The following is a 16,455-nucleotide window of genomic DNA, read 5'->3' as shown; positions in this document are numbered from 1 at the left end:
TTTGGGGATATTTTAGGATATTTTAGGGCAGTTTTTGGGGTATTTTGGGGCAGTTTTCGGGGATATTTTGTGATATTTTGGGATATTTTACGATATTTTAGGATATTTTGGGGATATTTTAGGATATTTTGGGGATATTTTAGGATATTTTGGGGCAGTTTTTGGGGATATTTTAGGATATTTTGGGACATTTTAGGGCAGTTTTTCGGAGATATTTTAGGATATTTTGGGGATATTTTAGGATATTTTGGGACACCTTGGGGCAGTTTTTGGGGACATTTTGGGATATTTTGGGGCAGTTTTTGGGGACATTTTGGGATATTTTGGGGCAGTTTTTGGGGACATTTTGGGATATTTTGGGGCAGTTTTTGGGGACATTTTGGGGCAATTTTTGGGGATATTTTAAGATATTTTAGGGCAGTTTTTGGGGATATTTGGGGACATTTGGGGACATTTTAGGATATTTTGGGGCAGTTTTTTGGGATATTTTGGGGCAGTTTTTCAGAGATATTTTAGAAAATTTTGGGGATATTTTAGGATATTTTGGGGCAGTTTTTGGGGACATTTTGGGACATTTTAGGGCAGTTTTTGAGGCAGTTTTTGGGATATTTTGGGGCAGTTTTTGGGGTTATTTTGGGCCATTTTCTCACCGCTGACATGTCGTAGATGTGGGTCGATCCCATCATCGCCGTTCCCACCGTCGCTGTGCGTTTTTCGGGGACCACAGTGAACAGCTGGGGGGTCTCACTCCTTTTTGGGGTGGGCAGGAGGTCAGCAGGAGTCCCAAAAAATCCCCAAAAATCCCCAAAAAACCCCAAAACTGGAGCAGCTGAACCCCAAAACCATCCAGGCCCAAAAAACCCCCAAAAAAACCTCCAAAAATCCCAAAAAATCACAAAAAAACCCCAAAATCCCCCAAAAAAATCACAAAATAACCCCCCAAAAAAACCCCCAAAAACCAAAAAAATCCCCCCAAAAAAACTAAGAATCCTCACAAAAAACCCCCAAAATCCCCAAAAAACCCCCCAAAAATCCCCCAAAAATGCCCCAAAAAAACCAAAATCACCCCAAAAACCCAAGAATCCCACAAAAAACCCCAAAATCCCAAAAACCCCAAAATCCCAAAAAACTAAACCCCCAAACAAACCCCCCAAAATCCCCAAAAACCCCAAGAATCCCCAAAAATCCCCCAAATTCCCCCAAAAGCCCCCCCCAAAACTTCCCCCAAAATTCCAAAACTGTCTTAAACTCCCCAAAATCCCTCATTCCCCAAAACTCCCAAAATCCCCAAAAATTCCCCCCAAATTTCCAAAATCCCCAAACTCCCCAAAATTCTCAACCCCTCCTTCAAAATCCCCCAAAACTCCCACCTTCTCTCAACCCCAATCCCCTCAAAATTCCCCAAAACTCCCTAAAATCCCCAAAATACCCCCAAAAATCCCCCCAAAATCCCCAAAACTTGTCAAAACTCCCCCAAAATCCCCAAAATTCACCCCAAATCCCCTCCAAAACTCCTCCAAATCCCCTCTAAACCCTCCTAAAATCCCCAAAATCCCCCAAAATTCCCCCAAAATCCCCCAAACTCACCCATCCATGGCCTCCTCGATTTTCTTCTTGCGCAGCTCGATCAGCTCAGGAGTTTCCATCCCAGCAGGAACCGAAGAGAAACCGCCAGGGGTGATCAACCCGCTGGGGAGAGAGAGAAAAATGGGGGATTTGGGGGGATTTTGGGAGGTTTGGGGGAGTTTGGGGGGAATTTGGGGGAGTTTTGGGGGATTTAGGGGAGTTTTGGAGGAATTTTGGGGCAGTTTGGGGAGATTTGGGGGAGTTTTGGGGGATTTACTGGAATTTTGAAAGGATTTGTGGGATTTGGGGGAGTTTTGGGGATTTGGGGAGATTGGGGAGTTTTGGCATTGGGGGATTTTTGGGGAGGTTTGGGGGATTTGGGGTATTTTATGGGGAGTTTTGGGGGATTTGGGGAGATTTGCAGGATTTGGGGGAGTTTTGGGGGATTTGGGAGGATTTAGGAATTTCGGGGATTTGGGGCAATTTTGGGGGAGTTGGGGGATTTGGGGGAGTTTTGGGGGAGTTTTGTGGGATTTGGGGGAGTTTGGGGAGAGTTTGAAGGAGTTTTGGGGGATTTGGGGGAGTTTTTTTGGGGTCCCAGGGTGTTTTTTGGTGTCCCTGGGAGGTTTTTTGGGGTCCCAGGACACTTTTTGGGGTCCCAGGATGGTTTTTTGGGATCCCTGGTCAGTTTTTTGGGGTCCCAGGGTGGATTTTTAGGATCCCAGAGGTGATTTTTGGGGTCCCTGGACACTTTTTGGGGTCCCAGAGGTGATTTTTGGCATCCCAGAGGTGATATTTGGGGTCCCAGGACACTTTTTTAGGATCCCAGGACACTTTTTTAGGGTCCCAGGGTGGATTTTTGGGGTCCCAGAGGTGATTTTTAGGATCCCTGGACACTTTTTGGGGTCCCAGAGGTGATTTTTGGGTCCCAGGGTGGATTTTTGGGGTTCCAGAGGTGATTTTTGGGGTCCCAGAGGTGATTTTTGGGGTCTCAGAGGTGATTTTTGGGGTCCCAGAGGTGATTTTTGGGGTCTCAGAGGTGATTTTTGGGGTCCCACCTGTCGGCAGGGGTGATAAATCCTGTCTCATCCGGTTTCTCCTCATCGCTCTCCTCCTCCTCCTCCTCCTCAGAGGATTCTTCATCCGAAGGTTCCAACTCCCCCCAGGGCGTTCTGTCGATCTCCTCCTCCTCCTCCTTCGTCTGGGGAAATTTTGGGGGAAATTTGGGGGATTTTGGGAGGAATTTGGGAGATTTTGGGAGGAATTTGGGAGATTTTGGGGGAGATTTGTTGAGTTTTAGGGGGATTTTAGGGGAATTTTGGGGGAGATTTGGGGAATATTGAGGATTTTTTTATTTTGGGGAGATTTGTTGGGCTTTTGGGGTGGGGGATTTTGGGGAAAATTTGGGGATGATGGGGATTTTGGGGAGACTTGGGATTTTGGGAATTTGGGGATAGGGAAAGTTGAGGATTTTGGGAGGATTTTGGGGAGATCGGGGATCTTTGGGTTTTGGGGGATTTTGGGGGATTTGGGGAGATTTGGGGATGATTTAGGGATTTTGGGGATTTTGGGGAGTTTGAGGATTTTGCGATTTGGGGAGATGGGGATTTAGGGGATTTTGGGGGAGATTTTGGGGATTTTTGGGGGATTTTGGGGAATTTGATTTTGGGGAAATCTGGGGATTTTTCGGAGATTTGGGAGAATTTGGGGGAAATTTGGGATTTTGGAAAGTTGAGGATTTTGGGGGATTTTGGGGGATTTTATGGATTTGGGGTTTTGGGGAAATTTGAGGATTTTGGAGGATTTTGGGATGATTTGGGGATTTTGGGGAAATTTGAGGATTTTTGGGGGAAATTTGGGGGATTTTGTGGGAGATTTGGGGGATTTTGGGGGAGATTTGGGGATGGTTTTGGGGTTTTTTTGGGTTTTGAGGTTTTTTTGGGGTTTTTTTTTGGGGTTTTTGGAGATTTTTTGGGAGTTTTTTTGGGATTTTTTGGGGTTTCTTTTGGGGTTTTTTTTTTGTTTCTTTTGGGGGTTTTTTGGGGCGTTTTTTTGGGTTTCCTTTGGGATTTTTTGGAGGTTTTTTTCAGTTTTTTGGGGGATTTTTTTTATTTCTTTGAGGATTTTTTTAGGGTGTTTTTTGGGATTTCTTTTAGGGTGTTTTTTGGGATTTCTTTTAGGGTTTTTTGGTGTCCCCAGTACCTGGAACTCGGCGGCGTTGGTCCCAAACACATCTCCATAAAGAGGTTTTCCAGTTTCATCCACGGGGGGTTTGCCCCACCCCCCAGCGTGGTACCCAAAACTGCAGCCCTGGGGAGGGAGAGACCCCAAAAAAATCATCCTGAGACCCTAAAAATACCATCCTGAGACCCCAAAAACATCATCCTGACACCCCCCAGCGTGGTACCCAAAACTGCAGCCAAATCCACCCTAAAAAACCCAAATCCCCCCCTAAACCCCCCAAAAATCCCCCAAATCCCCCCAAAACACCCCAAATTTCCCCCAAGACCCCCCAAAACACCCCAAAGCCCCTCCAAATCCCCCCAGAACATCCCAAATCCCCCAGGACCCCCAAATCCCCCAAAATCCCCCAAACTCCCCCAAATCCCCCCAGACATCCCCAAATCCCCCTAAACCCCCCAAATCACCCCCAGGACCCCCAAATCTCCCCCTAGGACCCCCTAAAACACCCCAAATTCACCCCAAAATCCCCCAGAATCCCCAAATTTCCCACAAAAATCCCCAAATCACCCCCAAACCCCAGGACCCCCCAAACACCCCAAATCCCCCAAAAATCCCCCAAATCCCCCAGGACACCCCAAATTCCCCCAAACCCCCAAATCCACCCCAAATCTCCCCGAACACCCCAAAACCCCCAAATTCCCCCAATGCCCCCAAAATCCCCCAAACACCCCAAAATCGTCCCAAATCCTCCCAAAACACCCCAAATCCCCCAGACATCCCCAAATCCCCCAAACCCCCAAAAATCCCCCAAACCCACCCCAAACACCCCCAAAAATTCCCCCAAACATCCCAAATCCTCCCTAAACACCCCAAATTCCCCAAAATCCTCCAAACACCCCAAATCCCCCCAGACATCCCCAAATCCCCTAAACCCTCCAAATCACCCCAGGACCCCTAAAACACCCCAAATTCACCCCAAAATCCCCAAATCCCCCAAAAATCCCCCAAATCCCCCCAAACCACCCAGTACCCCCACAAACACCCCAAATCCCCCAAAACACCCCAAAAATCCCCCCAAATCCCCCAAAATCCCCCAAATCCCCAGGACACCCCAAATTCCCCCAAACACCCAAATCCACCCCAAATCTCCCCCAAACACCCCAAATTCCCCAAATCCCCCCAAACACCCCAAATCCACCCCAAAACACCCCAAATCCCCCAGACATCCCCAAATCCCCCCTAAACCCCCAAAAATCCCCCAAATCCACCCCAAACACCCCAAATACCCCGAATTCCCTCCAAAAATCCCCAAATCCACCCCAAAGCCCCCAAATTCCCCCCAAACACCCAAAATCCCCCCAAATCCACCCCAAAAATCCCAAAATCCACCCTAAAAATCCCCCAAAAATCCCCCAAACCCCCCCAGGACCCCCAAACGCCGCTGACCTCGGGGATGGGGGAGTTGAGCCCCGGGATTTTGAGGTTGGGGTAGGAGGGAGGAGGTCCATAGCGCTGCATGGCGATCAGCCAGGGGGGAGGAACCTTGTGGGCGTTCTGGGGGGAGAAAAGGGGGGTTTGGGGACCCCAAAAAATGGGTCAGGAGGGAGAGAAATAGCAAAATAGTGCAGAAATATGAAAAAAAGCACAGAAAAACGCATCAGGAACACCAAAAACGCCCCAAAAAACGCCTCAGGAGCACCAAAAACGCACCAAAAAACGCATCAGAAGCACCAAAAATACAACAAAAATACCTCAGAAGCACCAAAACACCATAGAAACACCAAAAACACACCAAAAAACGCCTCAGGAACACCAAAAATACACCAAAAAATGCATCAGAAACATCAAAACCACACCAAAAACCACCCCAGAAACACCAAATTCACCCTAAAAACCCCAAATTCATCTCAAAGGCATTTGGAGTGGATTTAGGATGGATTTAGGATGATTTAGGGTGGAATTAGGGTGATTTAGGGTGGATTTAGGATTAATTTAGGATAAATTTGGGATTAATTTAGGGTAATTTGGGATCCTCTACCAGCCCCACAGGCATCCCCAGGGGTTTGGGATGGATTTAGGATAAATTTGGGATAAATTTGGGATAATTTAGGATAATTCAGGATGGATTTAAGATAAATTCAAGATAATTTAGGATAATTTGGGATAATTTAGGATCCCTACAGGCCCCACAGGCATCCCCAGGGGTTTGGGATTTAGGATAAATTCAGGATGGATTTAGGATGGATTTAGGATAAATTCAAGATGATTTAGGATAAATTTAGGATAAATTTGGGATAAATTTGGGATAATTTAGGATCCCTACAGGCCCCACAGGCATCCCCAGGGGTTTGGGATTTCGGATGAATTTAGGATAAATTTGGGATGGATTTAGGTTAAATTTAGGATAAATTTCGGATACATTTATGATACATTTAGGATACATTTGAGATAGATTTAGGATAAATTTAGGATAAATTTGGGATGGATTTAGGATAAATTCAGGATGGATTTAGGATAAATTTGGGATGGATTTGGGATAATTTGGGATAAATTTAGGATAATTTAGGATCCCTACAGGCCCCACAGGCATCCCCAGGAGTTTGGGATGGATTTAGGGTGGATTTAGGATGGATTTGGGATAATTTAGGATAAATTTAGGATAAATTAGGATCCCTACAGGCCCCACAGGCATCCCCAGGGATTCAGGATAAATTTGGGATAAATTCAGGATAAATTTAGGATAAATTTGGGATAATTTAGGATAAATTTAGGATAAATTTAGGATAAATTTAGGATAATTCAGGATCCCTACAGGCCCCACAGGCATCCCCAGGGATTCAGGATAATTTAGGATAAATTTGGGATAAATTTGGGATAATTTAGGATAAATTTAGGATAATTTAGGATCCCTACAGGCCCCACAGGCATCCCCAGGGATTCAGGATGGATTTAGGATAAATTTGGGATAATTCAGGATAAATTTAGAATAAATTTAGGATAAATTCAGGATAATTCAGGATCCCTACAGGCCCCACAGGCATCCCCAGGGGTTTAGGATTTAGGATAAATTTAAGATTAATTTAGGATAAATTCAGGATGATTTAGGATAAATTTCGGATGGGTTTGAGATTATTTAGGATAAATTTGAGATGGATTTGGGGTGATTTAGGATAATTTAGGATAATTCAGGATCCCTTACAGGCCCCACAGGCATCCCCAGGGATTCAGGATAAATTTGGGATTAATTTAGGATAAATTTGGGATGGATTTAGGATAAATTCAGGATGGATTTAGGATAAATTTAGGATAAATTTGGGATAATTTAGGATAAATTTGGGATAAATTTAGGATAATTCAGGATCCCTACAGGCCCCACAGGCATCCCCAGGGGTTTGGGATGGATTTAGGATAAATTTGGGATGGATTTAGGGTGGATTTAGGATAATTTAGGATAAATTTGGGATAATTTAGGATAAATTTGGGATAATTTAGGATAAATTTGGGATAATTCAGGATAATTTAGGATCCCTACAGGCCCCACAGGCATCCCCAGGGGTTTAGGATAAATTTGGGATAATTTAGGATAAATTTAGGATAATTTAGGATAAATTTAGGATAAATTTGGGATAATTTAGGATAAATTTGGGATAATTTAGGATAATTTAGGATAATTCAGGATCCCTTACAGGCCCCACAGGCATCCCCAGGGGTTTGCGATTTCGGATAAATTTGGAATAATTTTGGATAAATTCAGGATGGATTTAGGATAAATTTAGGATGGATTTAGGATAAATTTAGGATAAATTTGGGATAATTTAGGATAATTCAGGATCCCTACAGGCCCCACAGGCATCCCCAGGGATTCAGGATAGATTTAGGATAATTTAGGATTAATTTACGATTAAATTTAGGATAAATTTAGGATAATTCAGGATCCCTTACAGGCCCCACAGGCATCCCCAGGGGTTTGCGATTTCGGATAAATTTGGAATAATTTTGGATAAATTTGGGATGGATTTAGGATAAATTCAAGATGATTTAGGATAAATTTAGGATAATTTAGGATAAATTTAGGATAATTTAGGATAATTTAGGATCCCTTACAGGCCCCACAGGCATCCCCAGGGATTTAGGATAAATTTAGGATAAATTTAGGATAAATTTGGGATGGATTTGGGATAAATTTGGGATAATTTAGGATAATTCAGGACCCTTACAGGCCCCACAGGCATCCCCAGGGATTCAGGATAAATTTGGGATAAATTTGGGATAATTTAGGATAAATTTAGGATAAATTTGGGATAATTTAGGATAAATTTAGGATAATTTAGGATCCCTACAGGCCCCACAGGCATCCCCAGGGGTTTGGGATGGATTTAGGATAAATTCAGGATAAATTTAGGATAAATTTGGGATAATTTAGGATAATTTAGGATCCCTACAGGCCCCACAAGCATCCCCAGGGATTCAGGATAAATTTGGGATTAATTTAGGATAAATTCAGGATGGATTTAGGATAAATTTAGGATAATTTAGGATAATTTAGGATAAATTTGGGATAATTTAGGATAATTCAGGATCCCTACAGGCCCCACAGGCATCCCCAGGGATTCAGGATGGATTTGAGATTATTTAGGATAAATTTGGGATAATTTAGGATAAATTTGGGATGGATTTGGGATAAATTCAAGATAATTTAGGATAATTTAGGATAATTCAGGATCCCTTACAGGTCCCACAGGCATCCCCAGGGATTTAGGATGATTTAGGATAAATTCAGGATGGATTTAGGATAAACTTGGGATAAATTCAGGATGGATTCAGGATGGATTTAGGATAAATTTAGGATAAATTTAGGATAAATTTGGGATGGATTTGGGATAAATTTGGGATAAATTTAGGATAATTTAGGATCCCTACAGGCCCCACAGGCATCCCCAGGGGTTTGGGATGGATTTGGGATAAATTTGGGATGGATTTAGGGTGGATTTAGGATAAATTTAGGATAATTTAGGATCCCTACAGGCCCCACAGGCATCCCCAGGGGTTTGGGATGATTTAGGATAAATTTGGGATAAATTTGGGATAATTTAGGATAAATTTGGGATTAATTTAGGATAAATTTGGGATAATTTAGGATAATTCAGGATCCCTACAGGCCCCACAGGCATCCCCAGGGGTTCAGGATGGATTCAGGATGGATTTGGGATAATTTAGGATAAATTTGGAATAATTTAGGATAAATTCAGGATGGATTTAAAATAAATTTAGGATAAATTTGGGATGGATTTAGGATGGATTTGGGATAATTTAGGATCCCTACAGGCCCCACAGGCATCCCCAGGGCGATCCGCAGCTCATCCGACAGATCTCCAGGTTTCTTCTCCTTCAGCCTCGTCTCGAACTCCTTGCCCTGGGGACAGAGGGGACATTGGGGACATTGGGGACATTGGGGACATTGGGGACAGAGGGGACATTGGGGACAGTGAGGGGACATTGGGGACATTGGGGACAGAGGGGACATTGGGGACAGAGGGCATTGGGGACACAGACACAGCAGGGGACAGCAGGGGACAGCAGGGGACATTGGGGACATTGGGGACAGAGGGGACATTGGGGACATTGGGGACAGTGAGGGGACATTGGGGACAGAGGGGACATTGGGGACATTGGGGACAGAGGGGACATTGGGGACATTGGGGACATTGGGGACATTGGGGACAGGGAGGGGACATTGGGGACATTGGGGACAGAGGGGACAGTGAGGTCACAGCCCCAAAGCCCATCAAAAGCCCCCCAGGATGTCCCCAAATGTCCTCAAATGTCCTCCCAGAACATCCCCAAATCCCCAAAAATGCAACCAGGATGTCCCCAAACCCTCCCAGATGTCCCCAAAAACCCCCAGGATATCCTCAGATGTCCCCAACCCCTCTCAGATGTCCCCAAACCCCCCCAGGATGTCCCCAAACCCCCCCAGGATGTCCCCAAACCCCCCCAGGATGTCCCCAAACCCCCCCAGGATGACCCCAAAACTCTCCAGGATGTCCCCAAAACCCCAAATCTGCCCCCTGGCTGTCCCCAAACCCTCCCAGGTGTCCCCAAACCCCCAGAATGTCCCCAAACACCCAAATCTGCCCCCAGGATGTCCCCAAACCCTCCCCAGGATGTCCCCAGAATGTCCCCAAACAACCCTCCCAGGATGTCCCCAAACCTCCCGCTCGCTGTCCCCAATCCCCCCAGGATGTCCCCAGGTGACCCCAAACCCTCCCAGATGTCCCCAAACCCCTCTAGATGGATGTCCCCAGACTCCTCCAAGATGTCCCCAGGATGTCCCCAAAGCCTCCCAGGATGTCCCCAAACCCCCAAATCTGTCCCCAGGATGTCCTCAGCCTGTCCCCAACCTCCCCCTGGCTGTCCCCAAACCCTCTCAGGATGTCCCCTGGCTGTCCCCACCCCCCAGGATGTCCCCAGCTGTCCCCAGGATGTCCCCAAACCCCCAGGATGCCCTGGCTGTCCCCAAAACCCCCAAACCTCCCCAGGATGTCTGGCTCAAACCCTCCCAGATGTCCCCAAACCCCTCTAGATGTCCCCAAACTCCTCCAAGATGTCCCCAGGATGTCCCCAAAGCCTCCCAGGATGTCCCCAAACCCCCAAATCTGTCCCCAGGATGTCCTCAGCCTGTCCCCAACCTCCCCCTGGCTGTCCCCAAACCCTCTCAGGATGTCCCCAAACCTCCCCCTCGCTGTCCCCGACCCCCCCAGGATGTCCCTAAGATGTCCCCAACCCCCCAGGACCCCAGCTGTCCCCAGGATGTCCCCCCCCCAGGATGTCCCCAACCAGGATGTCCCCCCCCAGGATGTCCCCAAACCCCCAAATTCAGCCCCCCAGGATGTCCCCAAACCCCCCCAGGATGTCCCCAACCTCCCAGGATGTCCCCAGCTGTCCCCACCTCGTAGTAAAGGTCCCCATGGATGGTCAGCTTGGGTTTGGTTTGCCACTTGAAGAAAGCATCGTGCAGCTTCTGGTAGTCAATGTCGATTTTGCCCATCTTGGGTCTCACCTTCTCCCTCATCTTGGACTTCATCGTCTTCTGCTCCTCCTGGGGACATCAAAAGGGGGTTGGGGACATTAAAAAATGTGTTGGTGATATTAGAAAGGGGGTTGGGGACATCAAAAGGGGGTTGGGGACATCAGAAAGGGGGTTGGGGATATGAGAAAGGGGATTGGGGATATGAGAAAGGGGTTGGGGACATCAGAAAGGGGTTGGGGACATTAAAAAGGGGGTTGGGGACATTAGAAAGGGTGGTGGGGACATGAAAAGGGGTGGTGGGGACACCAGAAAGGGTATTGGGGACATCAAAAGGGGCGTTGGGGACATTAAAAAGGGTGTTGGGGACATCAAAAATGGGGTTGGGAACATCAGAAATGGGGTTGGGGACATCAAAGGGGTGTTGGGGACATCAGAAAGGGGTTGGGGACATTAAAAGGGGTTGGGGACATGAGAAAGGGGTTGGGGACATTAAAGGGAGCTTTGGGAACATCCTGGGGGACATCCTGGGGTACAAAAAGACATCAGAAAGGGTTGGGGACATCGGGGTTGGGGACATTAAAAGGGGGTTATTAAAAAGGGTTGGGGACATTAAAGGGGAGCTTTGGGACATCCTGGGGGCAGATTTGGGGGTTTGGGGACATCCTGAGGGTGTTTGTGGACATCTGGATAGGGTTGGGGACATCCTGGGGTTTGGGACATCAAAGGGGTGTTGGGGACATGAAAAGGGGTGTTGGGGACATAAGAAAGGGGTTGGGGACATCAGAAAGGGGGTTGGGGACATTAAAAAGGGCGTTGGGGACTTTAGAGAGGGTGTGGGGGACATGAAAAAGGGGGTTGGGGACATCAAAAGGGGTGTTGGGGACATGAAAAAGGGGGTTGGGGACATCAAAGGGGAGCTTTGGGAACATCCTGGGGGTAGATTTGGGGGTTTGGGGACATCCTGAGGGTGTTGGGGACATCTGGATAGGGTTGGGGACATCCTGGGGTGGTCTGGGGACATCCTAGGGCGGTTTGGGGACATCCTGGGGGCAGATTTGGGGGTTTGGGGACATCCTGGGGGGGTTTGGGGACACCAAAATGGGTGTTGGGGACACCAAGGGAGTGTTGGGGACATCAAAGGGGCGTTGGGGACACCAAGGGGGGTGTTGGTCTTCTATCCCCCAGACATCTCTGACAACCCCTCATGACTGTCCCCAAACTGTCCCCAACGTGTCCCTAAACTGTCCCCAAACTGTCCCCAAGGTGTCCCCAAGGTGTCCCCACCTTCTCCTGCAGGGCCTTGAGCATCTCCTGGATCCCTGTGAGCTCCAAGTTCCCCTCCTAGCTCCATTCCCACCCCACGGCTGCCCCACAACTGCCCCCAAACTGTCCCCAAGGTGTCCCAAACTGTCCCCAGGGTGTTCCTAACTGTCCCCAAACTGTCCCCAAGGTGTCCCCAAGGTGTCCCCACCTTCTCCTGCAGGGCCTCGAGCATCTCCTGGATCCCTGTGAGCCCCAAGAACCTCCCTAATTCCCCTCCTAGCTCCATTCCCACCCCTCAAGTGCCCCACAACTGTCCCCTAGCTGCCCCCAACTGTCCCCAAACTGTCCCAAACTGTCCCCAAGGTGTCCCCACCTTCTCCTGCAGGGCCTTGAGCATCTCCTGGATCCCTGTGAGCCCAAAGTTCCCCTCCTAGCTCCATTCCCACACCCTGGCTGCTTCTCAGGCATTTCCCCACTTGTCCCCAAACTGTCCCCAAGTGTCCCCAAACTGTCCCCACCTTCTCCTGCAGGGCCTTGAGCATCTCCTGGATGCCACAAGCTCCCCAAACCCTCAACATCCCAACCCCAAACATCCAACAAGCAACTAGGAACCTCCTCTGGCATTCCCCAAACTGTCCCCAAACTGTCCCCAAGTGTCCCCAACCTGTCCCCACCTTCTCCTGCAGGGCCTCGCGCATCTCCTGGATGCCTGTGAGCCCCAAGAACCTCCCTAATTCCCCTCCTAGCTCCATTTCCAACCCACGGCTACCCCTCAAATGTCCCCAAACTGTCCCCTAGGTGTCCCAACTGTCCCCAGGGTGTCCCAAAGTGTCCCCAACCTGTCCCCACCTTCTCCTGCAGGGCCTCGAGCATCTCCTGGATCCCACAAGCTCCCCAAACCCTCAACATCCAACTAGGAACCTCCTCTGGCATTCCCCACTTGTCCCTTAACTGTCCCCAAACAACCCCTAGGTGTCCTCAAACTGCCCCCAAGGTGTCCCCAAAGTGTCCCCAAGGTGTCCCCACCTTCTCCTGCAGGGCCTCGAGCATCTCCTGGATCCCTGTGAGCTCCAAGTTCCCCTCCTAGCTCCATTCCCACACCCTGGCTGCTTCTCAGGCATTTCCCCACTTGTCCCCAAACTGTCCCCAGGTGTCCCCAAGGTGTCCCCACCTTCTCCTGCAGGGCCTCGCGCATCTCCTGGATGCCAGTCCTCTTGATGAACTCGGGCAGCTCGAAGGGAGGTTTCTCAATTCCCCTCTTGCCCTGCAGGTATTTCCTCTTGAAGCACCAGTGCCGCGGCACCGGCACCGAGTTCCTGGTGGCCTTCAGGTGCACCAGCAGTTTGGGGTCCTGGGCGGTGACATCGTGCATCTCCACCACGTCCGGACGGGCCACCAGCTGGGGGACAGCGGGGACATCAGGGGACAGCATGGGGACATCAGGGGACAGCATGGGGACCAAGAAGATACAGAGGTGGAGTCCCCAAAGTGACTCCTTGGTGGCATCAAAGTCCCCAGAATGACCCTTGAAGGGTCACATTGTGCATCTCCACCACGTCTGGTCAGGCCACCAGCTGTGGGGACAGTGGGGACATCAGGGGACAGCATGGGGACATCAGGGGACAGCATGGGGACAATGAACAAGCAAAGGGAGAGAGGCCGAGAGTGGTGGTGGAGTTCCCAAAGTGACACCAGAGTGGCACTTGCGGACCAAAAGTGACCCTTGGGGACCAAAAGTGACCCTTGAAGGGTCACACTGCGCATGTCCACCACGTCCGGACGGGCCACCAGCTGGGGGGACAGTGGGGACATCAGGGGACAGCATGGGGACAATGGACAAGTAAAGGGAGAGAGCCCCAGAGTCTTTAAAGTGACCCCAGAGTGACACTTGGGGACCAAAAGTGACCCTTGAAAGGTCACACTGCGCATGTCCACCACGTCCAGATGGGTGACCAGCTGGGGGGACAGCGGGGACATCAGGGGACAGCATGGGGACATCATGGGGACATTGTGGGGACAATGAACAAGCAAAGGGAGAGGTCCTCAGAGTGGTGATGGAGTCCCCAAAGTGACTCCTTGGTGGCATCAAAGTCCCCAGAATGACCCTTGAAGAGTCACATTGTGCATCTCCACCATGTCCAGATGGGTGACCAGCTGAGGACAGCATGGGGACATCAGGGGACAGCATGGGGACATCAGGGGACAGCAGGGGGACAATGGACAAGTAAAGGGAGAGAGGCTGAGGGTGGTGGTGGAGTTCCCAAAGTGATCCCAGAGTGGCACTTGGGGACCAAAAGTGACCCTTGAGAGGTGACATCGTGCATCTCCACCACGTCCGGACGGGCCACCAGCTGGGGGGACAGCAGGGACATCAGGGGACAGCGGGGACATCAGGGGACAGCATGGGGACCAAGAAGATACAGAGGTGGAGTCCCCAAAGTGACTCCTTGGTGGCATCAAAGTCCCCAGAATGACCCTTGAAGGGTCACATCGTGCATCTCCACCACGTCTGGTCAGGCCACCAGCTGGGGGGACAGTGGGGACATCAGGGGACAGCATGGGGACATCAGGGGACAGCATGGGGACATCGTGGGGACAATGAGCAAGCAAAGGGAGAGGTCCTCAGAGTGGAGATGGAGTCCCCAAAGTGACTCCTTGGTGGCATCAAAGTCCTCAGAGTGACCATTGAAGAGTCACATTGTGCATCTCCACCATGTCCAGATGGGTGACCAGCTAGGGGGACAGTGGGGACATCAGGGGACAGCATGGGGACATCATGGGGACAGCATGGGGACAATGAACAAGCAAAGGGAGAGAGGCCGAGAGTGGTGGTGGAGTTCCCAAAGTGACACCAGAGTGGCACTTGGGGACCAAAAGTGACCCTTGAAGGGTCACATTGTGCATCTCCACGATGCCCAGATGGGTGACCAGCTGGGGGGACAGTGGGGACATCAGGGGACAGCATGGGGACATCAGGGGACAGCATGGGGACATCGTGGGGACAATGAACAAGCAAAGGGAGAGAGCCCCAGAGTCCTTAAAGTGACCCCAGGGTTGGGCTTGGGGACCAAAAGTGACCCTTGAGGGGTGACATTGTGCATCTCCACCATGTCCAGATGGGTGACCAGCTGGGGGGACAGTGGGGACATCAGGGGACAGCAGGGGGACATCGTGAGGACAGCAGGAGATAAAGGGGATGAAGAGGAGTTTAGGGGGGAAGAACTCCAGAGTGATGATGGAGTCCTCAAAGTGGCACTTGGGGACCAAAAGTGACCCTTGAAGGGTCACATTGTGCATCTCCACCATGTCCAGATGGGTGACCAGCTGGGGGGACAGGGGGGACATCAGGGGACAGCAGGGGGATATCATGGGGACAACGAATAATCAAAGGGAGAGTGCTGATGGAGTCCCCAAAGTGACCCCTTGGTGGCACCAAAGTCCCCAGAATGACACTTGAAGGGTCACATTGTGCATCTCCACCACGTCTGGTCAGGCCACCAGCTGGGGGGACAGCGGGGACATCAGGAGACAGCATGGGGACATCGTGGGGACAATGAACAAGCAAAGGGAGAGAGCTCCAGAGTCCTTAAAGTGACCCCAGGGTTGGGCTAGGGGGCCAAAAGTGACCCTTGAGTGGTGACATCGTGCATCTCCACCATGTCCAGATGGGTGACCAGCTGAGGACAGCATGGGGACATCGGGGACAGCATGGGGACAATGAACAATCAAAGGCAGAGAGGCCCAGGGCAGAGATGGAGTCCCCAGAGTGACCCCTTGGTGGCCACATGGGACAGCAGGGTGGGGACAGGGGACACTGAGGTGACCCCAGGATGGGGACAGGGGACACTGAGGTGACCCCAGGATGGGGACAGGGGACACTGAGGTGACCCCGGGGGGGGGACAGGGGACACTGAGGTGACCCCGGGGTGGGGACAGGGGACACTGAGGTGACCCCAGGGGGGGACAGGGGACACTGAGGTGACCCCAGAGTCACCTGTGGGGTCCCAAGGAGAAGATCAAGGCACTCGAGGTGGCACCAGTGTCCCCAAGGTGGCATTGAGGTCACCAAGGTACCCTCAAGGTGTCCCCAGGGTGGCTCTGGTGTCCCCAAGGTACCCTCAAGGTGTCCCCAGGGTGGCTCTGGTGTCCCCACCGCGACTCCCAGGGGACAGCAGGTGTCACCTCAGCGCTGTCCCCAGCTCTGGGTGGTGCCACCTGCACCCATCAGGGACAGGGACAGGGACAGGGACAGGAGGATGTCCCCAAGTGTCACCTGCTTCAGCTCGGCCACCGTGAACCTGTTCATGCGCCGCAGCTTCTTCTTGGACAGCTTGGGCACCTCCTGCTTCTTCTCCTGGGGACAGCGTGGGGACAGCGCTGGTGACACCGGCAGGGACACCGCGGGTGGCACC

The 16,455-nt window shown here is 50.3% G+C and overlaps 1 protein-coding gene across 5 annotated transcripts in view; it reads right to left on the bottom strand.

Annotated features, from left to right (window-relative positions):
- Positions 1-16,455, bottom strand: part of SF3B2 (splicing factor 3b subunit 2) — a 32,895-nt gene that overhangs the window by 4,061 nt on the left and 12,379 nt on the right. For all 5 annotated transcript variants that reach the window (XR_014848118.1, XM_085046331.1, XM_085046332.1 and 2 more), the window contains exons 12-20: positions 16,317-16,397; positions 13,215-13,442; positions 10,700-10,849; positions 9,074-9,163; positions 5,197-5,304; positions 3,769-3,876; positions 2,625-2,767; positions 1,588-1,689; positions 651-750 (exon numbers count right to left, since the gene is read on the bottom strand). Coding sequence is in view for 4 of the 5 variants with exons in the window: in XM_085046331.1 (XP_084902457.1) it covers positions 651-750; positions 1,588-1,689; positions 2,625-2,767; positions 3,769-3,876; positions 5,197-5,304; positions 9,074-9,163; positions 10,700-10,849; positions 13,215-13,442; positions 16,317-16,397 (1,110 nt within the window). In the remaining variant the exon portion in view is untranslated. The remainder of the gene's footprint in view (positions 1-650; positions 751-1,587; positions 1,690-2,624; positions 2,768-3,768; positions 3,877-5,196; positions 5,305-9,073; positions 9,164-10,699; positions 10,850-13,214; positions 13,443-16,316; positions 16,398-16,455) is intronic.

The sequence above is a fragment of the Lichenostomus cassidix genome, unplaced genomic scaffold (assembly GCF_008360975.1).
Source record: "Lichenostomus cassidix isolate B80296 unplaced genomic scaffold, HeHo_3.0 HiC_scaffold_40, whole genome shotgun sequence".
NCBI classification, from domain to species: domain Eukaryota; kingdom Metazoa; phylum Chordata; class Aves; order Passeriformes; family Meliphagidae; genus Lichenostomus; species Lichenostomus cassidix.
The sequence above is the reverse complement of the archived record's forward strand: the minus strand, read 5'-3'. Positions and strand labels throughout refer to the sequence as shown.